This window comes from Oncorhynchus kisutch, linkage group LG19 (assembly GCF_002021735.2).
Source record: "Oncorhynchus kisutch isolate 150728-3 linkage group LG19, Okis_V2, whole genome shotgun sequence".
Classification (NCBI taxonomy): Eukaryota; Metazoa; Chordata; class Actinopteri; order Salmoniformes; family Salmonidae; genus Oncorhynchus; species Oncorhynchus kisutch.
The window spans coordinates 63596215-63620857 of NC_034192.2; the positions used below are offsets into that span (position 1 = coordinate 63596215).

General features: G+C 44.5%; 1 protein-coding gene across 1 annotated transcript; it reads right to left on the minus strand.

Moving 5' to 3' along the window:
• Window positions 1-13130: 13130 nt before the first annotated feature.
• Window positions 13131-20731, minus strand: dusp1 (dual specificity phosphatase 1). The gene is made up of 4 exons (XM_031798016.1): window positions 19981-20731; window positions 19276-19418; window positions 18720-18939; window positions 13131-15751 (listed from the first exon to the last, which is right to left on the minus strand). The coding sequence occupies exons 1-4, from the start codon at window positions 20348-20350 to the stop codon at window positions 15390-15392; spliced, it is 1095 nt and encodes a 364-aa protein (XP_031653876.1). The 5' UTR covers window positions 20351-20731; the 3' UTR covers window positions 13131-15389.
• Between the last annotated feature and the right edge of the window lie 3912 nt (window positions 20732-24643).

The window sequence follows — 24643 nt, forward strand, 5'->3', positions numbered from 1 at the left end:
TAAACCCCCGAGCTGACAAGGTACAAATCTGTCGTTCTGCCCCTGAACAGGCAGTTAACCCACTGTTCCTAGGCCGTCATTGAAAATAAGAAATTGTTCTTAACTGACTTGCCTAGTAAAATAAAAATATACGGTCAGACGTATTACATAATCTTGGCCACCCATTCAGCAGTCAAGTGGCTTGACTCAGGGCGTTTAAATCAAGTGTCAGACTTCACACAATGCCATAATGTGATGTTGTTACTAAAGTTATTTCCCTTCGATAATCCGATAGGAAGTTATTAAGTATAAATCTGATCGTATTGCAGTGAGCCAGAATACGTGCTGTCCTACATGTGAAGAGGGTGCTGAACTGCCGTAGGTAGAAAGCAAATAGTTCTGAAAATGTCTCCCGAGTGGTGCAGCAATGTAAGGCACTACATCTCAATCCTAGAGGCGTCACTACAGCCACCCTGGTTCGAATCTAGGCCGTATCACAACTGGCTGTGATTGGCATTCCCACAGGGCGGCACACAGCTTCATCTGTGTTTGGCCTGTGTAGGCCGTCATTGTAAATAAGAATTTGTTCTTAACTGACTTGCCTAGTAAAATAAAGGTAAAAAAAAAAATATATATATATATATTTGAAATCTTTTTAATACAAGAGAAGTAGCTCTGTTTCAACGCTAGGGGGCGCTCACATGCCATGCCGACCAGCAGGAGACTGAGACAGGACTCAGGAGGAAGTTTACTGTGTTGTTGAACTCTGGTCTTGGAGAGCTACAGTCTTTAGTTCCAGCCCAGCACTAACCCTCCCGATTTAACTTATTCATTACTCAGCAAGACCTTGATTAGTAGAAGCAGGTGTGTTTGTGCTAGGTAGGAACAAAAGCCTGCACAGCCTATAGACCTGTAGAACCAAGATTTGAAGAACGTTGCCTTGTAGAAGTGAACTACATGACTAGGATGTGTCCCAAATGGCTAGGGAATAGGTTGGCATTTGGGACACAACCCTACACTCTCTGACAGAACAACAGTTAGACTACTACTACACTCTGACAGAACAACACTACACTCTGACAGAACAACAGTTAGACTACCACTACTCTCTGACAGAACAACAGTTAGACTACCACTACTCTCTGACAGAACAACACTACACTCTGACTACCACTACTCTCTGACAGAACAACAATTAGACTACTACACACTGACAGAACAACAGTTAGACTACTACTCCACTCTGACAGAACAACAGTTAGACTACTACTCCACTCTGACAGAACAACAGTTAGACTACTTATGGTAACTAGACTGGGTATGGTAACTATACTGGGTATGGTAACTATAGTAGGTATGGTAACTATACTGGGTATGGTAACTATACTGGTAACTATACTACACTCTGACAGAACAACACTACACTCTGACAGAACAACAGTTAGACTACTACTCCACTCTGACAGAACAACAGTTAGACTACTACTCCACTCTGACAGAACAACACTACACTCTGACTACCACTACTCTCTGACAGAACAACACTACACTCTGACTACCACTACTCTCTGACAGAACAACACTACACTCTGACTACCACTACTCTCTGACAGAACAACACTACACACTGATAGAAGAACAGTTAGACTACTACTCCACTCTGACAGAACAACAGTTAGACTACTACTCCACTCTGACAGAACAACAGTTAGACTACTACTCCACTCTGACAGAACAACAGTTAGACTACTACTCCACTCTGACAGAACAACAGTTAGACTACTACTCCACTCTGACAGAACAACAGTTAGACTACTACACTCTGACAGAACAACAGTTAGACTACTACACTCTGACAGAACAACAGTTAGACTACTAAGCCGCTTGTTTTTGAAGAGATATTGTCAGTGTTTTGACTACAGAATTTTCAAACATTATGACATTTTTCATTCCTGTAAAATGTAGCTAATGTGGTATTAGCAGATCCTTCCTGGCTAGCCTACACAGCAGATCCTTCCTGGCTAGCCTACACAGCAGATCCTTCCTGGCTAGCCTACACAGCAGATCCTTCCTGGCTAGCCTACACAGCAGATCCTTCCTGGCTAGCCTACACAGCAGCTAGCCTACACACTGTTGTTCTGTCAGAGTGGCGTAGTAGTCTAACTGTTGTTGCCTACCCTCACCACCTGGGGGCGGCCCGTCAGGAAGTCCAGTACCCAGTTGCACAGGGCAGGGTCGAGACCCAGGGTCTTGAGCTTGATGACGAGTTTGGAGGGTACCATGGTGTTAAATGCCGAGCTGTAGTCGATGAACAGCATTCTCACATAGGTATTCCGCTTGTCCAGATGGGTTAGGGCAGTGTATAGCTCCGCATTGACATGATTGGTTGGCGGGAGGTTCTGTATTAACACAAACTCACTTCTTTGACAACTTCCTTCACAGCAGCTCTGCGCTTCGCAGCAAAGCGCAAGATGTATGCATGCCCGGATTTCTACTGAGGCCATATCACCGTATACGCTGCACCGCCAATGAGAACTCAGATTGACCATGCAGCGCCTTTTAGGATCGGTTGCGGGCCTCTGATTTTCACTTTATCACATATAGTCGGGCGGTTGGGGAAACAAACAGCTAACCACGCACCGCTAGTGTGTGTGTCTATTCCTGTCGTAGTGTGTGTGTCTATTCCTGTCGTTCTCGGTACTCCTGCCAGACACAGTAGTGTCTGATACAATAGCCAGCCATTGTTCTCTTGCACAGTCCTGATGACGCTCATTACCCAAAAAGACTCGCATTGAGTTAACACTTTCTAATCTATGGCCAAATAACTGCTTCGATAGACAGCAACAAAGAAGCACCCATAAGCATCAAATAATCAATCATTAAAAGCTGCTAAACAACAACAACACAAATAAGAAGAAGAAGAATCATAAAACACTGTAGGTTTATCAGGAGTTAGAAAGTGATGAAGACAACATCATAGAGATTATACTGAAGCAAATATGTCTAATATTCTCCAAGTGGTCCACAGCACCAAATTGGTCAAACTGGTCACAGGCTGTCCAGATGAACAGGAGACCATTTCCTTATTTCAGCGGTGTTGACATTGACCAAACGGTGTGATCCTCCTCTCTGTCCTGTGTGTGATTGGACTGTTTATTCTCACATTCATCTGCTTCTAAAGACTGGCCAATGAGGTGACACACACACACTCCCATCTCCTTATCCCTGTGGCCTCATCCTTAACAACAGGAAGTCAAAATACACAAAAGAACAGGAGGCTGAAAGGAGGGAGAAGAGGAGGAAGAGAGGAGAAGAACAGTCTGAGAGGGGAGAAGGGTGAACTAAGCAGAGGAGGGAGGGATGTGGGAGAGGAAGGGTGAAAGGAGGTTGGGGAGAGAGAGAGAGAGAGAGAGGGGGGAGTAGCACATATGTCACCAAACTCCCAGCTTGTCTGTGGTTGGTTGTTGGGGTGAGGTAAGCACTTCCCACCGAGCACATAGCATTCCGAACTCCCAGCTTGTCTGTGGTTGGTTGTTGGGGTGAGGTAAGCACTTCCCACCTAGCACATAGCATTCCGAACTCCCAGCTTGTCTGTGGTTGGTTGTTGGGGTGAGGTAAGCACTTCCCAACTAGCACATAGCATTCCGAACTCCCAGCTTGTCTGTGGTTGGTTGTTGGGGTGAGGTAAGCACTTCCCAACTAGCACATAGCATTCCGAACTCCCAGCTTGTCTGTGGTTGGTTGTTGGGGTGAGGTAAGCACTTCCCACCTAGCACATAGCATCCCGAGAAGCAGATGTCTCTTAAAGCTTGATGAGAGCTTTGGTTGTCATGGTTATTTTGTAAACAATCTTCCCGTATCATTTTCAACAAGTTTCCTCATGGTTCTATTTAATAAAACGTTCCATAAAAAAACCCTAGTAATGTTCTAAGAATGTTATTTAAAAACATATACATTCCGTTCTCAGCATCAACAAAACACAATCTTGAGGAGCGCCCACTAATTGGCCACACCTGATCTTAATGAGGGCTTGTTTCTTTTGAAATGGAGTCTGTTTGAATAAACTAAAATGAGCAGCTTTGTATGAGAAGAAAATCACCATGTAGCTCCATCTTGGTGTCACAGTGGACTAATTCCCCGGATAGAGAGCAGAAGATCATTATAATCTCACTGATGCCATGCCACAATAAAAAAGACACATGATTAATGCCTAAGCAAATTCATTTCCATGTCTCATATCTGTGCTTGGATTTCATAACAGTTAAGCTAGCAGTGTTATTAAAAGTCTGAATGAAACATGTTGAGAGAACATTATTTAATTACCTTGAAATAACCTATAATTTCCATTCTCAGAACGTTAATAAAAACCTCCCCGGGAAAACGTTCAAGGAACCATAGATAAACGTTCTCAGAACCTCCGTGCAACCTAAAATATTCCCTAGAAGTCAAAATGTTCACTTCTGTTCTCAGAACATTTAGAACACTTTCAGTTTTAACTGTCAGGAAACTTATGACATCGTTCCCAGAACCTAATGGGAAACAAAAACATGCTTTCCCATAACTTTCAAGGAACCAAATGTGCTAGCTGTGTTAACACTTTGGTCACATTCATGGTGTTTGTGGAGTTTCCAAAACATTCTCCAACTTCTAGAACCTACAACCCAAGTTATTTTGGTGCCATTGAGGCGGCAGGTAGCCTTGTGGTTAGAGTGTAGTGGTGGCAGGTAGCCTTGTGGTTAGAGTGTAGTGGTGGCAGGTAGCCTTGTGGTTAGAGTGTAGTGGTGGCAGGTAGCGTTGTGGTTAGAGTGTAGAGGCGGCAGGTAGCCTTGTGGTTAGAGTGTAGGGGCGGCAGGTAGCCTTGTGGTTAGAGTGTAGGGGCGGCAGGTAGCCTTGTGGTTAGAGTGTAGGGGCGGCAGGTAGCCTAGTGGTTAGAGTGTTGGGGCGGCAGGTAGCCTTGTGGTTAGAGTGTAGGGGCAGCAGGTAGCCTAGTGGTTAGCGTGTAGGGGCGGCAGGTAACCTTGTGGTTAGAGTGTAGGGGCGGCAGGTAGCCTTGTGGTTAGAGTGTAAGAGCGGCAGGTAGCCTTGTGGTTAGAGCATAGGGGTGGCAGGTGGCTAGAGCGTAGGGTCGGCAGGTAGCCTTGTGGTTAGAGTGTAAGGGCGGCAGGTAGCCTTGTGGTTAGAGTGTAAGGGCGGCAGGTAGCCTTGTGGTTAGAGCATAGGGGTGGCAGGTGGCTAGAGCGTAGGGTCGGCAGGTAGCCTAGTGGTTAGAGTGTAGGGGCGGCAGGTAGCCTAGTGGTTAGTGTTGGGGCGGCAGGTAGCCTAGTGGTTAGAGTGTAGGGGCGGCAGGTAGCCTAGTGGTTAATGTTGGGGCGGCAGGTAGCCTAGTGGTTAGAGTGTAGGGGCGGCAGGTAGCCTAGTGGTTAGAGTGTAGGGGCGGCAGGTAGCCTAGTGGTTAGTGTTGGGGCGGCAGGTAGCCTAGTGGTTAGAGTGTAGGGGCGGCAGGTAGCCTAGTGGTTAGAGTGTAGGGGCGGCAGGTAGCCTACTGGTTAGAGTGTAGGAACGGCAGATTGCCTAGTGGTTAGAGTGTAGGGGCGGCAGGTAGCCTAGTGGTTAGAGTGTAGGGACGGCAGGTAGCCTAGTGGTTAGTGTAGGGATGGCAGGTAGCCTAGTGGTTAGTGTAGGGACGGCAGGTAGCCTAGTGGTTAGTGTAGGGACGGCAGGTAGCCTAGTGGTTAGTGTAGTGACGGCAGGTAGCCTAGTGGTTAGTGTAGGGACGGCAGGTAGCCTAGTGGTTAGAGTGTAGGGGCAGCAGGTAGCCTAGTGGTTAGAGTGTAGGGGCGGCAGGTAGCCTACTGGTTAGAGCGTTGGGCCAGTAACTGAAAGGTTGCTGAATAGAATCCCCGAGTTGGTGTGATGAAAGAAACATACAGGAACTGAAATGGAGTCTGTTTGAATAAACTAAAATGAGCAGCTTTGTATGAGAAGAAAATCACCATGTAGCTCCATCTTGGTGTCACAGTGGACTAATTCCCCGGATAGAGAGCAGAAGATCATTATAATCTCACTGATGCCATGCCACAATAAAAAAGACACATGATTAATGCCTAAGCAAATTCATTTCCATGTCTCATATCTGTGCTTGGATTTCATAACAGTTAAGCTAGCAGTGTTATTAAAAGTCTGAATGAAACATGTTGAGAGAACATTATTTAATTACCTTGAAATAACCTATAATTTCCATTCTCAGAACGTTAATAAAAACCTCCCCGGGAAAACGTTCAAGGAACCATAGATAAACGTTCTCAGAACCTCCGTGCAACCTAAAATATTCCCTAGAAGTCAAAATGTTCACTTCTGTTCTCAGAACATTTAGAACACTTTCAGTTTTAACTGTCAGGAAACTTATGACATCGTTCCCAGAACCTAATGGGAAACAAAAACATGCTTTCCCATAACTTTCAAGGAACCAAATGTGCTAGCTGTGTTAACACTTTGGTCACATTCATGGTGTTTGTGGAGTTTCCAAAACATTCTCCAACTTCTAGAACCTACAACCCAAGTTATTTTGGTGCCATTGAGGCGGCAGGTAGCCTTGTGGTTAGAGTGTAGTGGTGGCAGGTAGCCTTGTGGTTAGAGTGTAGTGGTGGCAGGTAGCGTTGTGGTTAGAGTGTAGAGGCGGCAGGTAGCCTTGTGGTTAGAGTGTAGGGGCGGCAGGTAGCCTTGTGGTTAGAGTGTAGGGGCGGCAGGTAGCCTTGTGGTTAGAGTGTAGGGGCGGCAGGTAGCCTAGTGGTTAGAGTGTTGGGGCGGCAGGTAGCCTTGTGGTTAGAGTGTAGGGGCAGCAGGTAGCCTAGTGGTTAGCGTGTAGGGGCGGCAGGTAACCTTGTGGTTAGAGTGTAGGGGCGGCAGGTAGCCTTGTGGTTAGAGTGTAAGGGCGGCAGGTAGCCTTGTGGTTAGAGCATAGGGGTGGCAGGTGGCTAGAGCGTAGGGTCGGCAGGTAGCCTTGTGGTTAGAGTGTAAGGGCGGCAGGTAGCCTTGTGGTTAGAGTGTAAGGGCGGCAGGTAGCCTTGTGGTTAGAGCATAGGGGTGGCAGGTGGCTAGAGCGTAGGGTCGGCAGGTAGCCTAGTGGTTAGAGTGTAGGGGCGGCAGGTAGCCTAGTGGTTAGTGTTGGGGCGGCAGGTAGCCTAGTGGTTAGAGTGTAGGGGCGGCAGGTAGCCTAGTGGTTAATGTTGGGGCGGCAGGTAGCCTAGTGGTTAGAGTGTAGGGGCGGCAGGTAGCCTAGTGGTTAGAGTGTAGGGGCGGCAGGTAGCCTAGTGGTTAGTGTTGGGGCGGCAGGTAGCCTAGTGGTTAGAGTGTAGGGGCGGCAGGTAGCCTACTGGTTAGAGTGTAGGAACGGCAGATTGCCTAGTGGTTAGAGTGTAGGGGCGGCAGGTAGCCTAGTGGTTAGAGTGTAGGGACGGCAGGTAGCCTAGTGGTTAGTGTAGGGATGGCAGGTAGCCTAGTGGTTAGTGTAGGGACGGCAGGTAGCCTAGTGGTTAGTGTAGGGACGGCAGGTAGCCTAGTGGTTAGTGTAGTGACGGCAGGTAGCCTAGTGGTTAGTGTAGGGACGGCAGGTAGCCTAGTGGTTAGAGTGTAGGGGCAGCAGGTAGCCTAGTGGTTAGAGTGTAGGGGCGGCAGGTAGCCTACTGGTTAGAGCGTTGGGCCAGTAACTGAAAGGTTGCTGAATAGAATCCCCGAGTTGGTGTGATGAAAGAAACATACAGGAACTCAAATCCTTCTGTTCACCTGATTTAGAATTCCTCACAATCAAATGTAGATCGCATTATCTACCAAGAGAATTCTCTTTGATTATAATCACAGCCGTATATATCCCCCCCCAAGCAGACACATCGATGGCTCTGAACGAACTTTATTTAACTCTCTGCAAACTGGAAACGATTTATCCGGAGGCTGCATTCATTGTAGCTGGGGATTTTAACAAGGCTCATCTGAAACAAGACTCCCTAAATTTTATCAGCATATCGATTGCGCAACCAGGGGTGGAAAGACAGTGGATCATTGTTACTCTAACTTCCGCGACGCATATAAGGCCCTGCCCCGCCCCCCTTTCGGAAAAGCTGACCACGACTCCATTTTGTTGATCCCTGCCTACAGACAGAAACTAAAACAAGAGGCTCCCACGCTGAGGTCTGTCCAACGCTGGTCCGACCAAGCTGACTCCACACTCCAAGACTGCTTCCATAACAATATTGACGAATACGCTGATTCGGTGTGCGAGTTCATTAGAACGTGCGTTGAAGATGTCGTTCCCATAGTAACGATTAAAACATTCCCTAACCAGAAACTGTGGATTGATGGCAGCATTCGTGTGAAACTGAAAGCGCGAACCACTGCTTTTAATCAGGGCAAGGTGTCTGGTAACATGACCGAATACAAACAGTGCAGCTATTCCCTCCGCAAGGCTATCAAACAAGCTAAGCGCCAGTACAGAGACAAAGTAGAATCTCAATTCAACGGCTCAGACACAAGAGGCATGTGGCAGGGTCTACAGTCAATCACGGACTACAGGAAGAAATCCAGCCCAGTCACGGACCAGGATGTCTTGCTCCCAGGCAGACTAAATAACTTTTTTGCCCTCTTTGAGGACAATACCGTGCCACTGACACGGCCTGCAACGAAAACATGCGGTCTCTCCTTCACTGCAGCCCAGGTGAGTAAGACATTTAAACGTGTTAACCCTCGCAAGGCTGCAGGCCCAGATGGCATCCCCAGCCGCGCCCTCAGAGCATGCGCAGACCATCTGGCCGGTGTGTTTACGGACATATTAAATCGATCCCTATACCAGTCTGCTGTTCCCACATGCTTCAAGAGGGCCACCATTGTTCCTGTTGACAAGAAAGCTAAGGTAACTGAGCTAAACGACTACCGCCCCGTAGCACTCACATCCGTCATCATGAAGTGCTTTGAGAGACTAGTCAAGGACCATATCACCTCCACCCTACCTGACACCCTAGACCCACTCCAATTTGCTTACCGCCCAAATAGGTCCACAGACGATGCAATCTCAACCACACTGCACACTGCCCTAACCCATCTGGACAAGAGGAATACCTATGTGAGAATGCTGTTCATCGACTACAGCTCGGCATTCAACACCATAGTACCCTCCAAGCTCGTCATCAAGCTCGAGACCCTGGGTCTCGACCCCGCCCTGTGCAACTGGGTACTGGACTTCCTGACGGGCCGCCCCCAGGTGGTGAGGGTAGGCAACAACATCTCCTCCCCGCTGATCCTCAACACTGGGGCCCCACAAGGGTGCGTTCTGAGCCCTCTCCTGTACTCCCTGTTCACCCACGACTGCGTGGCCACGCACGCCTCCAACTCAATCATCAAGTTTGCGGACGACACAACAGTGGTAGGCTTGATTACCAACAACGACGAGACGGCCTACAGGGAGGAGGTGAGGGCCCTCGGAGTGTGGTGTCAGGAAAATAACCTCACACTCAACGTCAACAAAACTAAGGAGATGATTGTGGACTTCAGGAAACAGCAGAGGGAACACCCCCCCTATCCACATCGATGGAACAGTAGTGGAGAGGGTAGCAAGTTTTAAGTTCCTCGGCATACACATCACAGACAAACTGAATTGTTCCACTCACGCAGACAGCATCGTGAAGAAGGCGCAGCAGCGCCTCTTCAACCTCAGGAGGCTGAAGAAATTCGGCTTGTCACCAAAAGCACTCACAAACTTCTACAGATGCACAATCGAGAGCATCCTGGCGGGCTGTATCACCGCCTGGTATGGCAACTGCACCGCCCTCAACCGTAAGGCTCTCCAGAGGGTAGTGAGGTCTGCACAACGCATCACCGGGGGCAAACTACCTGCCCTCCAGGACACCTACACCACCCGATGCTACAGGAAGGCCATAAAGATCATCAAGGACATCAACCACCCGAGCCACAACCTGTTCACCCCGCTGTCATCCAGAAGGCGAGCTCAGTACAGGTGCATCAAAGCTGGGACCGAGAGACTGAAAAACAGCTTCTATCTCAAGGCCATCAGTCTGTTAAACAGCCACCACTAACATTGAGTGGCTGCTGCCAACACACTGTCAATGACACTGACTCAACTCCAGCCACTTTAATAATGGGAATTGATGGGAAATTATGTAAATATATCACTAGCCACTTTAAACAATGCTACCTTATATAATGTTACTTACCCTACATTATTCATCTCATATGCATACGTATATACTGTACTCTATATCATCGACTGCATCCTTATGTAATACATGTATCACTAGCCACTTTAACTATGCCACTTTGTTTACATACTCATCTCATATGTTATACTGTACTCAATATCATCTACTGTATCTTGCCTATGCTCCTCTGTACCATCACTCATTCATATATCCTTATGTACATATTCTTTATCCCCTTACACTGTGTATAAGACAGTAGTTTTTTGGAATTGTTAGTTAGATTACTTGTTCGTTATTACTGCATTGTCGGAACTAGAAGCACAAGCATTTCGCTACACTCGCATTAACATCTGCTAACCATGTGTATGTGACAAATAAAATTTGATTTGATTTTGATTTGATTTGAGCTGACAAGGTAAAACTCTGTCGTTCTGCCCCTGAACAGGCAGTTAACCCACTGTAGGCCGTCATTGTACATAAGAATTTGTTCTTAACTGACTTGCCTCGTTAAATAAAGGTTAAATAAAAAGCAACAAAAAAAATCTAATTCTAGAAACCAACAGTTTGAGATTCAGTTTCAAAATGACTACACCATTCACAGAATCCGTTCTTTAAATTGTCGTCATTTTTTAGTAGACACCCTTATCCTGAGCAAATAGGGCTAAGGGCCTTGCTTAAGGACACATTAACAGACTTTTCACGTCGTCGGCTTGGTGATTCGAACCAGCTGCCTTTCAGGTTCCTGACCGATAGGGAGAGGGAAGGGTCTGTCCTGGATGAAGCCCAGGGTGTATGGTATCCTTGCACTAAAAGACCTTTCACACAAACACACATCTCCATCTCTCATTGGCCGGGAGGAGGACAGAGGGACAGACAGGGGACACAAGGCTGGGGCTCTGGCTCAATGACTCAACCATTAATGCTCTTTAGTTGTCACACTTTTCCCAAACGCTTAGCAGCTGCTCCTTTTGTGGTCCGCAAGAGGGTGTGGAGGAGGGATGGGGGGGGGGTCCTTCGTGTGTGTGTGTGTGTGTGTGTGTGTGTGTGTGTGTGGATATTTCTCCAGACTGTTGCCAGCTTGGCCCGTGATCAGTTCCATGGGGAGGTGGGAAACACTGTCTTGTCTAAACAGTAGAAGACGTATAGCCCCGGGGATTCTATACGGGAGAGTCCAGATGCAGCCAGCAGTACAGGGAGATTCCATCGCTTTAGACCCAAGCAGGATGTGAGGTCACAACTTGGAATGGGAATGTTACTTCACATAGGAACCTCAGACCAGGCCATCTTCCTTCTTAGTTTCTCAGATGTCTTTACATGTCACCAATTACGCCCTTGATTTTCAAAAGATCGTGATCTTGATCAATCGGGTCAAAATAAAAATAAAACTGTAATTTCAATGAAAAATTATTTTATTGATCCAATTTATGTAAAAACATTTAAATGCTGTGTCGTTACGTCTTTGTGTGAAAGATGTGAAACTCAGAAAAATACATCTGGTAGGGGCTTTCAATGTACCCAAAATGTACTGCCCCTTTATTTCAATGTTCACCTAAAATGACATACCCAAATCTAACTGCCTGTAGCTCAGGACCTGAAGCAAGGATATGCATATTCTTGATACCTTTTGAAGAGAAACACTGAAGTTTGTGGAAATGTGAAATGAATGTAGGAGACTATAACACAATAGATCTGGAAAAAGACAATACAATGAAAAAAACACATGTCTTTGAAATGCAAGAGAAAGGCCATAATGTATTATTCCAGCCCAGGTGCAATTTAGATTTTGGCCACTAGAAGGCAGAAGTGTACATGCAACGTTTTAGACTGATCCAATGAAACATTGCATTTCTGTTCAAAATGTTGTATCAAGACTGGACAGATGTGACTAGTTTGTTAATTAATAACTTTTCAAGTTCACAAAAGTGCACTCTCCTCAAACAATAGCATGGTATTATTTCACTGTAATAGCTATTGTAAATTGGACAGTGCAGTTAGATTAACAGGAATTTAAGCTTTCTGCCCATATCAGATATGTCTATGTCCTGGGAAATGTTCTTGTTAATTACAACCTCATGCTAATCACATTAGCCTACGTTATCTCAACTGTCCCGCGGGGGACCCACCAATCCTGAAGAGGATCGTCAGAGTCATAGCACCCATGACATTTAAAATATCAATGAATGACAAGGACCTGAGGTAACAGTAATCGCTGTGGGAAGCAGGTATGGGACCTATACTAGGTTGGGGAACTATACTGGGTATGGTAACTATACTGGGTATGGGAACTATACTAGGTATGGTAACTATACTGGGTATGGTAACTATAGTAGGTATGGGAACTATACTAGATATGGGAACTATACTAGGTATGGTAACTATACTAGGTATGGTAACTATACTGGGTATGGTAACTATAGTAGGTATGGTAACTATAGTAGGTATGATAACTATACTAGGGATGGTAACTATACTGGGTATGGTAACTATACTGGGTATGGTAACTATACTGGGTATGGTAACTATAGTAGGTATGATAACTATACTAGGTATGGTAACTATACTAGGTATGGTAACTATACTGATTATTACACCATCAGTTTTTGTTTCATGTACCATTGATCAAATTTTGATGAAATATATTTTTCAGATATTTTAAAAGAATATTTTATTCTGTAATGTTTTGTCCTGAAATTCAGGCCCAACACTGCTAAACTATAACATGTCTTATTTGTAAGCCTAGATGTCAGCATTAGATTGATGATGCAGTCATGTGTATAGTCATCCTATGTATATAATATAGATTGTGGTGTATTTGGGTCTACCATATTTATTTTCTCTATGGTGTTGGTGTAACATACAATCATTGCATTTTACTGTGTGTCTTTTAGCATTTCCAATTTACTTTATGTGTCAAAAATAAAGAAACTACAAAGTTCTGCAACGAAGTACAAAAGACAAATAGGATTTATTTAAATGGTATCAAAAACAACTACTAACAAACATATGCAAAAATATATATGGTAAGAAATATATTACTTTAGTTCAATAAATATCACATAGGTAATGACAGACAGCAGTCTCTGGTGAGCCTGATCCCCCGACTTAGTGCTTTGGGGTTCTGACTCTCTCCCAGAGATGTTAATTGTAGAAGATGCTAACAGAGCTAGCATGCTAATGATACTAACAGTACAAGATGCCAACAGAGCTAGCATGATGCTAACAGAGCTAACATGCGAACGGTACATGATGCTAACAGAGCTAGCATGATGCTAACAGAGCTAACATACGAACGGTACATGATGCTAACAGAGCTATCATGATGCTAACAGAGCTAGTGTTAGCTAACAGCTGCTAGCACTACAAAGGCATGGTGGTGTTTCAGAGGTATCTGGTGGTTGGTTGGTTGGTTCCCCCAATATTGTCGGGATCGTCAGGGTCTTAAGGTGTTTTATAAAAGGAATACATTTGCATGTGAATGGGGCTTTCCCATCCACTTTAAACTAAACCTTCTGGCGCTCTCCGAGCTGGCTGATTGGCCAGAGATCAGAGATACATTCATTGTTCGTCAACAATAAAGAGCCTGAGGAGTGATTTATCCTGCGTCGTTTGCCGAGGCATTAGCAGGATTCTCTCAGGATGACAGCTCGTTTCTGTGTGAACAAAGCTGTGGGACACTGAAAGTAATTCATGATTCCCGAGAGTCTAGTTGGTAGCAATACATATGACTGTCTGTGAGTGACCAAGGGAGGGTTTACTTGCTCATTTTGAGTAGAGTTGTGGCAGGTACATTTTGTTATTGTGATTATGTAAAGCTGACCACTCTCATTTAAATGACTTTGCATACTTGACAAAGTTGAATACAATTTCTTCTCTTCATCTCATTAAAATACTTCTAACTTCCTTTAACGAATTGACCCTTTCCCCCAGTCTCCTTCAGCCATTGACTTCTCTGTATCTTCCTATAAGTTGAGGTATTCTAGGCAGATCTGTGGGTATCATTCTCCTTCAGCCATTGACTTCTCTGTCTCTTCCTATAAGTTGAGGTATTCTAGGCAGATCTGTGGGTATCATTCTCCTTCAGCCATTGACTTCTCTGTCTCTTCCTATAAGTTGAGGTATTCTAGGCAGATCTGTGGGTATCATTCTCCTTCAGCCATTGACTTCTCTGTTTCTTCCTATAAGTTGAGGTATTCTAGGCAGATCTGTGGGTATCATTCACCTTCAGCCATTGACTTCTCTGTCTCTTCCTATAAGTTGAGGTATTCTAGGCAGATCTGTGGGTATCATTCTCCTTCAGAAGAGGATGCTGCGATAACCATACTGCCATATTGGTAGCCAGAGAAACTCCTTTTAAGGCGATAGGGCAGAACTGTGGATTGAACCCATAAACTAGGCCACTTGGTTTGTCTCTCCAAAAGTTAGCCCTTTTGTCCTGTGATGCCAGGATCCCTTCTTTATGACCTTTACACCAGGAAGGGCAACAATAAGGGTTCCATCAGTTCTAGAGCTCAATGTCTATTCAAAACTCAATGATTAATCACCTGTAGTTGAGCGACACTGACAGTACACTACTAGTAGTGTTACAGTACAGTACTAGTATTGTCACTACTAGTATTGTTACAGTACAGTACTAGTATTGTTACAGCACACTACTAGTATTGTTACAGTACACTACTAGTATTGTTACAGTACAGTACTAGTATTGTAACAGTACAGTACTAGTATTGTCACAGTACACTACGAGTATTGTTACAGTACAGTACTAGTATTGTTACAGTACAGTACTAGTATTGTTACAGTACAGTACTAGTATTGTTACAGTACAGCACTAGTATTGTTACAGTACAGTACTAGTATTGTTACAGTACACTACTAGTATTGTTACAGTACAGTACTAGTATTGTTACAGTACACTACTAGTATTGTTACAGTACACTACTAGTATTGTTACAGTACAGCACTAGTATTGTCACTACTAGTATTGTTACAGTACACTACTAGTATTGTTACAGTACACTACTAGTATTGTCACTACTAGTATTGTTACAGTACACTACTAGTAGTGTTACAGTACACTACTAGTATTGTTACAGTACAGTACTAGTATTGTGACAGTACATTCACAACGACTCGACACCAATAGTGACAGTTCAGTTCAAGTCCAGGCTAAGACAGACAGCCCTCCATCTGATCCTACTCTTCCCCTTAGCAGCTTGGTGAGGTGGTGATGGGGCTGTGGAGGAAGGAGAGCTGTCCGTGTCCAGCAGAGCCGTGGACGGGGATAGACACAGGGAAGTTAAAGACCGTACTGCTCTTCCCTAGGGCAGGACTCCCGGCTTCCGACGAGCAGGATGAAGTAGCCAGGAGCTGGGACTCAAACCGTAGCAGTTGGCCCATGAAGCTGAAGTTGGGACTGATGATGCTGCGGCGTTGCTTGACGAACTCAAAGGCCTCGTCCAGCTTCACGCGGTTGGTCCTCATCAGGTAGGCCAGACAGATGGTGGCGGAGCGGGAGATGCCGGCTTGGCAGTGGACAAACACACGACCGCCTTTATTACGGATGGAGTCTACAGGAGAGAGAGAAGGAGAGGGGAGATTAGTACAACTATCAATACAACATATTCAACTTAGTTCTTCTGTAAGTGTGAGACAGTTGTACAAGTTGTTGCCAGATTTCTGAAAGGTTTCTCTTGACTGTGTTAGAATACCATTGGTCCTTTGTAGCTCAGTTGGGAGAGAATGGCACTTGTAACAACAGGGTAGTGGGTTCAATTCCTGGGACCACCCATACGTAAAATGGGTTGCACACATCCCAGCCGAAACAGTTCGGATCAACTTTGTGTTTTATGGCGTTTTTGTTCGGTTTGGGCATCGGTAAAGTTTTTTTTCCCGGCTGTTCATGAACACTAAATGTTTTCTCTCGAGGCAAGCAGAAGTTGGCAGACCAAGTCTACGCCCCTTCGATGGTGATTGGTCAACAGTAGGGATTCTTCAATAAAGTCTACGCCCCTTCGATGGTGATTGGTCAACAGTAGGGATTCTTCAATAAAGTCTACGCCCCTTCGATGGTGATTGGTCAACAGTAGGGATTCTTCAATAAAGTCTACGCCCCTTCCATGGTGATTGGTCAACAGTAGGGATTCTTCAATAAAGTCTACGCCCCTTCGATGGTGATTGGTCAACAGTAGGGATTCTTCAATAAAGTATTTGTTATCATTCAGAGACGATGACATGTTTTCATTGAGATATACAGCACCAAACATCTTAGTTTAGATGTAAAATTGTGTGACTAAGGTCTCCTCGACAAACACATCCAAATTAACTACACATTTCTTGAGTTATCTATTTTGAGGGAGTGTATACTGGCTACGGCATCTCAAAATGGACAAACAGTACTATTGCAGATTTTTTGTTTTTTTTAAGGGAGTATGGTGCACCCTCGTTAGGTTCCCCTAGACCAGTTTACTATGCGCCAGCCGAACTACAGCATGCGGAAGCCTTAAGGCACAGCAGGAAGTTACCAATATCCTCCTTGCTCAGTCAGTAGGCCTACTAAGGCACAGCAGGAAGTGACTACCTTTCAGTTACCAAATCACCCTCCATAGTGTTACTAACTAATGGTGTTGCTAACAGACCCATCTCATTAACTTAGGAATGGGGCAGTTAGATGGGTCTGGGGTGGTGGGTGATCAGGGGGGCTATTCCCCAAGGAGAGGGGGGCAGAAGGGGACAGTTAGATGGGTCTGGGGTGGTGGGTGATCAGGGGGGCTATTCCCCAAGGAGAGGGGGGCAGAAGGGGACAAAGGGGGGTTGGTTGCCCCCCTGCTGGGGTTATTAATCTGGGAGAAAGGCCGGCCGTGAGCCTGGTGGAGAAAACTACCTTTTGTCCCGACAAAACAAAGAGATGGAGGGGAGAGGAGGGAGCTGCATTCAACCATCAGCCTCTCTCTGGGTACGCCCCAAATGGCTCCCTATTCCCTACATAGTGCACTACTTTAGACCAGTGCCCTGTGGAACCCTATTCCCTATATAGTGCACTACTTTAGACCAGTGCCCTGTGGAACCCTATTCCCTATATAGTACACTACTTTAGACCAGGGCAGTGTACTATAAAGGGAATAGGATTCCATTTGGCATACAGCTCTGTCTCTCTCTCTCTGGCTGCCTGCTACAAAAGCAGAGTGAGTTCTGGGTCTGTTGGGTCTGCTTTGTGGGGGGTCTAGTAGAGGGGTGGATGGGCTGTGATGATGTCACCACCATTGTGGTGAAGCAGGGAGCCCTGGCTCAGACAGCTGGTTGGGATTTGGAGGGAACTTTTTTTCTATTTAAATCCAAGTCATTGAATGGAGGAGAGGAGAGTGATGGAGAGAGGGAGGGGGTTGGCTGTTGAGTTGGAGAGAGTGAGGGGGTTGGCTGTTGAGTTGGAGAGAGGGAGGGGGTTGGCTGTTGAGTTGGAGAGAGGGAGGGGGTTAGCTGTTGAGTTGGAGAGAGGAAGGGGGTTGGCTGTTGAGTTGGAGAGAGGGAGGGGGTTGGCTGTTGAGAGGGAGGGGGTTGGCTGTTGAGTTGTAGTAGTTTGTTTTCCCGCCAAACCAATGGCTTCTATGACTACAGCTGTGGTTGCCTTGCTTGGTGATTGTGTCCTATGTTTGACAGTTATCTAGAGTTACGAGAGAATTAGTTAGCTAGCTACTTACAACGACTGTGATATCGTGACCTGTGCAAAGCATAGTTCTGAGATATTTAGCATCAACATTTTCACGTCCCAGAAGTGTTTTGTAGTGACTTCTTCTTTAATAACCAAACCTTAAAAGGTACCTGAAGTACAGAGTACTGTTTTGAACCTTATGGCTCTGAAATGTTAATCTGGGTTCAGCCATACGGTTCTACTTGACACTTCTGAATTAGACATTTTTAAGACAACTGTAGCTATGTAAATAAATAAGTGATGGAATAACACTATTTACCGACAGAGTCTGAACAAATCATCAAATACATTAAGAAATATATTTTGATCATCAGATGAATAACTGGCATCGATGTGGCCACGTCATTCACATGAACATTTCTGACAGTGTTGTTGTTTTGCCTACGTACCATTATTGCTGGCTAGACTAGCCTAGACCATACCTAGAGGGAGGTGGCAAAGACATGTTCTGATTGGTCCGTCTGTATTTGTTCAGGATTGTGCCTGGATTGCAGACAGAACCTTATAGCACCAAGTTCAAATGGGTTTATGCAAATAGAACATTCTAGTTTTTCAAAATTTTTCAAAATTAAAATGTACTTTTTCAAAAATCGAACTTCACAGACATATGAATAATAATCTAAAAGATCAATTATATGTGAATAGCTCTTTTTTATATATATATATATATATATATATATATATATATATTTTTTTTTTTTTTACAAACATGTCAGATATAACCTTATAGATCCAAGGTCTCAATATGTTTTCTTACCCAGACACCTGAAGCTGTAAGTCGCTCTGAATAGGAGTGTCTGCTAAATGACCGTAATGTAAAAGACACTCACCGATAAACTCTATAGCCTCATTGAACCAGGAGGAGATATCAGCCTTGTGGTTGTCCTCTACAGGGATACTCTTGTACTGGAAGGACTCTTCAAAGTGGTTGGGGCAGTTAGCTGATACGTTGATGAGAGCAGTGATACCCAGCATGTCTATCATGTCCTTTCTGGAGGCATGGTAGGCACTGCCCAGGTAGAGGAAGGGAAGGATCTCCACTGGACCCCCCTGGAGAGGAGGAGAGGAACAGGACAGCAGACAACAGTCAACCACCATAATAAAGATAGTCTAAGATGTCCAAATCTATAGTTTGATGACACATTGACATTGTTTTGAGAGTAATAACATGTCAAAGTGTTATTAGAGATGACGATAGGAACCGAAAACAATGTGAAAGACTATCAATACTTATGCCTGTAGCCTACCGAATTGAGGTTACTTTAAGATGGCAGAATCTATTGTTTGACGACACACTGAATGACATTGGCTTATTTTTTTTTATACGGGTAAAAGTGCTGTTACACAGTAATAACATACAAAAGACATGTTTTAAAGAAAACCTACCTGGTCATAGAGCGGTGTACTGCATGGACTGCAGCCGGGCTCGGCGCTGTCTGGACGGGCGCTAAGGGGCAGACTGAGTCCCTGTGGAGCTGACGGCTTGGTACACATCTCTGGATACTCCGAGGAGAACGTGTCAAAACCACCTAAACAATGACAAGATAGGACGTAAGGATACTTACTGTACAACAGTCACGTCACCATCCTATCTCATCGTTATAAACAGTAACAGCTGTAAAGCGGCTATTTCCGCACAGTCACAGTGTTCACTTCATAACTGTCACTTTAAATAATGCCACTTTAATAATGTTTACATATCTTACATTACTCATATCATCTGTATATACTGTACTCTATACCATCTACTGCGTCTGGCCTATGCCGTTCGGCCATCGCTCATCCATATATTGGTTAGCAGCATTCACTCCTTTACACTTGTGTGTATTAGGTTGTTGTTGGGGAATTGTTAGATTACTTGTTAGATATTACTGCACTGTTGGAACTAGAAGGACAAGCATTTCGCTACACTCGTATTAACATCTGCTAACCATGTGTATGTGACCAATAAATTGTGATTTGATTAGAATTTGACGTAGGCCTACACTATGGCACTTTGTGTTGCGCCGTTCGTTACCATGAGTGCGTAATCACTATGGAGTAGGCCTACGCTATAGAAACAGGCTTCATGTTTATAATAAATCAAATTACCTTTGAGAAAGAAGAAACTAGTCCCGCACGGGTTTCGGCACAGAGCTGTTACGGCGAGCATTAGAGTCCCGTCCTTCTTCACTTGGCCAAAGTCTAAACTCCGATCATCCAGAAACACTACCGACTGATACTCCCCGGAGAGAAGCCGGTTCCGCGTGTCCTCGTTGGGCACGATGTGTCCCACCCCCAGCCCCCCTCTGGCCCTCCGGCGGACTATAGTACTGAAGCGGACGTTGGTGGACCCGGGGATGTGAGAGGAGTTGAAGGAGAAGAATGAGCGGCAGTCCAGGACCAGACAGCCCGGGTCGTCCCCCTCCAGCAGCCCGCGGAGGGACATGGCATCGATGCTGGGGACTTCCATTATCACCATAGTAGAAGGGCGGCGGGCGTCAAAATGTAAAATACAAGTAGATAGGCTGTGGAACAGGCAAATAAACCCCTGGGTGGTCTGTGTCACCTGTTCCTATAGCAACTTGTGAGGTTTTCTTTATTTTAAGACACAAGTAGATTAATTCTTGAAACAGTTGTATGTTCTTTTGTTCTCCCTTAGCTTCTTTGAGGTTTTCCCAAAATGAATGTAAACTGAGAGAAAAGAAAAAAAATCAGTAACAATGAATAAATGTAGAATAAAAAAAATACAACAATCCGTTCCTCTTCTCGTGTGTATTTTCTTTGGTTGTTTCTTGTTAAAAACAAGTTTTTCTTTTCATTCCCGAGGTTGTTCTGAGGGTAGCCTGTGAAAAGGACTTATATAGTATCTCTTCTAGTGAGGGAGAAAACAATGACATCAGACTACTTACTCCCTTCCTGGTACACTGCCCGCACGGGTTTGCACATACGTCATTGCGCTTTCGAGTCAACCACCCACCCACCCTTCCACCAGCTCCTCTCAGTTCTAGTCACAGAGGCTTTATTGGCATGGGAAACATATGTTTACATTGCCAAAACAAGTGAAAACAAAACAACAACAAACAAAAACAATCCGACATTAATAGGTAAACATTACAAACACAAGAGTTTTAAAATCATCTCTCTCTGTGTGTGAAAATGATTATGGGGGCTGGTAGCAGGTATATTATGGGGCCAGAGATATCAGGGAAAGGATAGTGAAAGTATCTCTGATGGGGCATGTCGCTATGGGTAGACTAAGGAGACTAGCCTACTTATATATCCCAATATATATATCCCATTATAAAATAGAAGAATTAAGTATTTATATCAAAATATAAAGTATAGATAAATCAAATCAAATGTTATGGGTCACATACACCTGTTTAGCAGATGTCATTGCGGGTGTAGCAAAATGCTTGTGTTTCTAGCTCCAACAGTGCAGTAATATCTAACAAGTAATATCTAACAATTTCACAAAAATACACACAATACACAAATCTAAAGTATAGGAATGGAATTAAGAATATATAAATATTTGTATGAGCAATGTCGGAGCGGCATAGACTAACATACAGTAGAATAGAATACAGTAGAATAGAATACAGTAGAATAGAATACAGAAGAATAGAATACAGTAGAATAGAATACATTTGAATAGAATACATTTGAATAGAATACAGAAGAATAGAATACAGAATAATAGAATACAGAAGAATAGAATACAGTAGAATAGAATACAGTAGAATAGAATACAGAAGAATAGAATACAGTAGAATAGAATACAGTAGGTTTTAATACAGAAGAATAGAATAGAGAAGAATAGAATACAGTAGAATAGAATACAGTAGAATAGAATACAGTAGAATAGAATACAGAAGAATAGAATACAGTAGAATAGAATACAGTAGAATAGAATACAGTAGAATAGAATACAGTAGAATAGAATACAGAAGAATAGAATACAGTAGAATAGAATACAGTAGAATAGAATACAGTATATGAGAAATATGTAAACATTATTAAAGTGACTAGTGTTCCATTACTAAAGTGGCCAGTGATTTCATGTCTGTGTATATACGGCAGCAGCCTCTAAGGTTTTTCAATTTGATTTATTTAACCTTTATTCAGTTAAGAACAAATTCTTATTTACAATGACGGCCTAGGAACAGTGGGTTAACTGCCTTGTTCAGGGACAGAACGACAGATTTTTTACCTACCTACCTACCTACCTACCAACCTACCTACCTACCTACCTACCTACCTACCTACCTACCAACCTACCTACCTACCTACCTACCTACCTACCTACCTACCAACCAACCTACCTACCTACTCTTTACCTAGATTTTTTTACCTAGGTGCTAGTGATGGCTATTTAACAGTCTGATGGCCTTGAGATAGAAGCTGTTTCTCAGTCTCTCGGTCCCTGCTTTGATGCACCTGTACTGACCTCGCCTTCTGGATGATAGCGGAGTGAACAGGAAGTGGCTCGGGTGGTTGTTGTCCTTGATGATCTTTATGGCCTTCCTGTGACATCGGGTGGTGTAGTTGTTATTATGTAATTCACCTGTTATTAAGCTATTACCATCAACAAGTAAATAAATCACCTAAAATGGTGGTCTTTGTGTAAAATTTGTCAACTTCAGCACATTAGGAATTTGCAAAATTTTCCGAGATCGGATTATCTAAATATGTTATTCTATTCTCCCCGTTCAGCTGATAGCTGACGAATAACAAGATCATCAGTAAATAGCTGTCATGGTGGTCATAAAAGTTGAGTTTTTATGAACCTTTTATTGGCCAGTGGTACAAAGCGTTCCATGCCTCGCGAGCAAAAGGTTCACCATAAAAGTTAATGACTGTAGAGAGAATGAGTGTCCGGGAACATTGCCATGTGCTGAAAACAACACAGAGGACACTAACATTAGGTCATTTAGCAGACACTCTCATCCAGAGCGACTGACCGTAGCGAGTGGATACATTTTAATACGTGGGACTCATACCCACAAACCCCCTGGCTGCTCTCATCCAACTGAGCTACACATATTGTTTGTCAGTCTTGTGTGTGGTTTAGTCATTAGTTGCGTCCCCAATGACACCCTATTCCCTATGTAGTAGGGCTCTGAACTAAAGTAGTGCACTATGTATTAAACTGAGTCAGACTGTGACATGGCATTTGGAAAGGGCCTTTCTCAGAAGATAAGAGAACAGGTTTGTTGTTGACTTTCCACTGACTGACTGACAGCTGAGTGACAGCTGAGTGACTGACTGACTGACTGACAGCTGAGTGACTGACTGACTGACTGACAGCTGAGTGACTGACCGACTGACTGACTGACAGCTGAGTGACAGCTGAGTGACTGACCGACTGACTGACTGACAGCCGAGTGACTGACTGACAGCTGAGTGACTGACTGACTGACTGACTGACTGACAGCTGAGTGACTGACTGACTGACTGAGTGACTGAGTGACTGACTGACAGCTGAGTGACTGACCGACTGACTGACTGACAGCTGAGTGACAGCTGAGTGACTGACCAACTGACTGACTGACAGCTGAGTGACAGCTGAGTGACTGACCGACTGACTGACTGACAGCTGAGTGACTGACTGACAGCTGAGTGACTGACTGACAGCTGACTGACTGACTGACTGACAGCTGAGTGACTGATTGACTGACAGCTGAGTGACTGACTGACTGACTGACTGAGTGATTGACTGACTGAGTGACTGACTGAGTGACTGACTGACAGCTGAGTGACTGACTGACTGACAGCTGAGTGACTGACTGACTGGCAGCTGAGTGACTGACAGCTGAGTGACTGACTGACTGACTGACAGCTGAGTGACTGACTGACAGCTGAGTGACTGACTGACTGACAGCTGAGTGACTGTCTGACAGCTGAGTGACTGACTGACAGCTGAGTGTCTGACTGACTGACAGCTGAGTGACTGACTGACAGCTGAGTGACTGACTGACAGCTGAGTGACTGACTGACTGACAGCTGAGTGACTGACTGACAGCTGAGTGACTGTCTGACAGCTGAGTGACTGACTGACAGCTGAGTGTCTGACTGACTGACTGACAGCTGAGTGACTGACTGACAGCTGAGTGACTGACTGACTGACTGACAGCTGTGTGACTGACTGACAGCTGAGTGACTGACTGACAGCTGAGTGACTGACTGACTGACAGCTGAGTGACTGACTGACAGCTGAGTGACTAACTGACAGCTGAGTGACTGACAGCTGAGTGACTGACTGAGTGACTGACTGACAGCTGAGTGACTGACTGACTGACTGACTGACAGCTGAGTGACTGACTGACCGACTGACAGCTGACTGGCTGGATGGGTGTGTGTGTGTGTGTGACACTGAATGGGTGTTTCTTCAGTTCAAACCGCAGAGAGACAGATGTTGTGGAGAATTGCCCTACGTTTCCTCCTATACAGGTTGACAGGAAATGTTAACACAGTCAGTTACAGGGACATAAATCACTAAAGCATCAAAGCACCAAACGATTGGATAAATGGTTCATCTGTGTGGTATTGCTAATTAATGTACATCTATGTCACGTTGGTATAAAGGGTCGGGAGACAGGCGCAGGAATGTGTAATAGGGGTTTTTAATTTCCCAGATTACGGTGTGCCGTGTGGGACGAAGACCAAACAAACACGTATTAAAAACACAGGGTTGAAACCCAAAACAAAAGAGGAGCACCTCGAATAAATAACACACAATGATTAACACTACGGGACGAGACACGTAATC

What these genes read in the sequence shown, in the direction of transcription:
- dusp1 (XM_031798016.1), bottom strand. Translation starts at nt 20,350, where the DNA reads ATGGTGATAATGGAAGTCCCCAGCATCGATGCCATGTCCCTCCGCGGG. An exon ending in TAGTTTCTTCTTTCTCAAAG is followed by an intron (nt 19,419 to 19,980) that starts GTAATTTGATTT and finishes GTCATTGTTTAG; the next exon opens with GTGGTTTTGACACGTTCTCC. An exon ending in TGAGGCTATAGAGTTTATCG is followed by an intron (nt 15,752 to 18,719) that starts GTGAGTGTCTTT and finishes TCTCTCCTGTAG; the next exon opens with ACTCCATCCGTAATAAAGGC.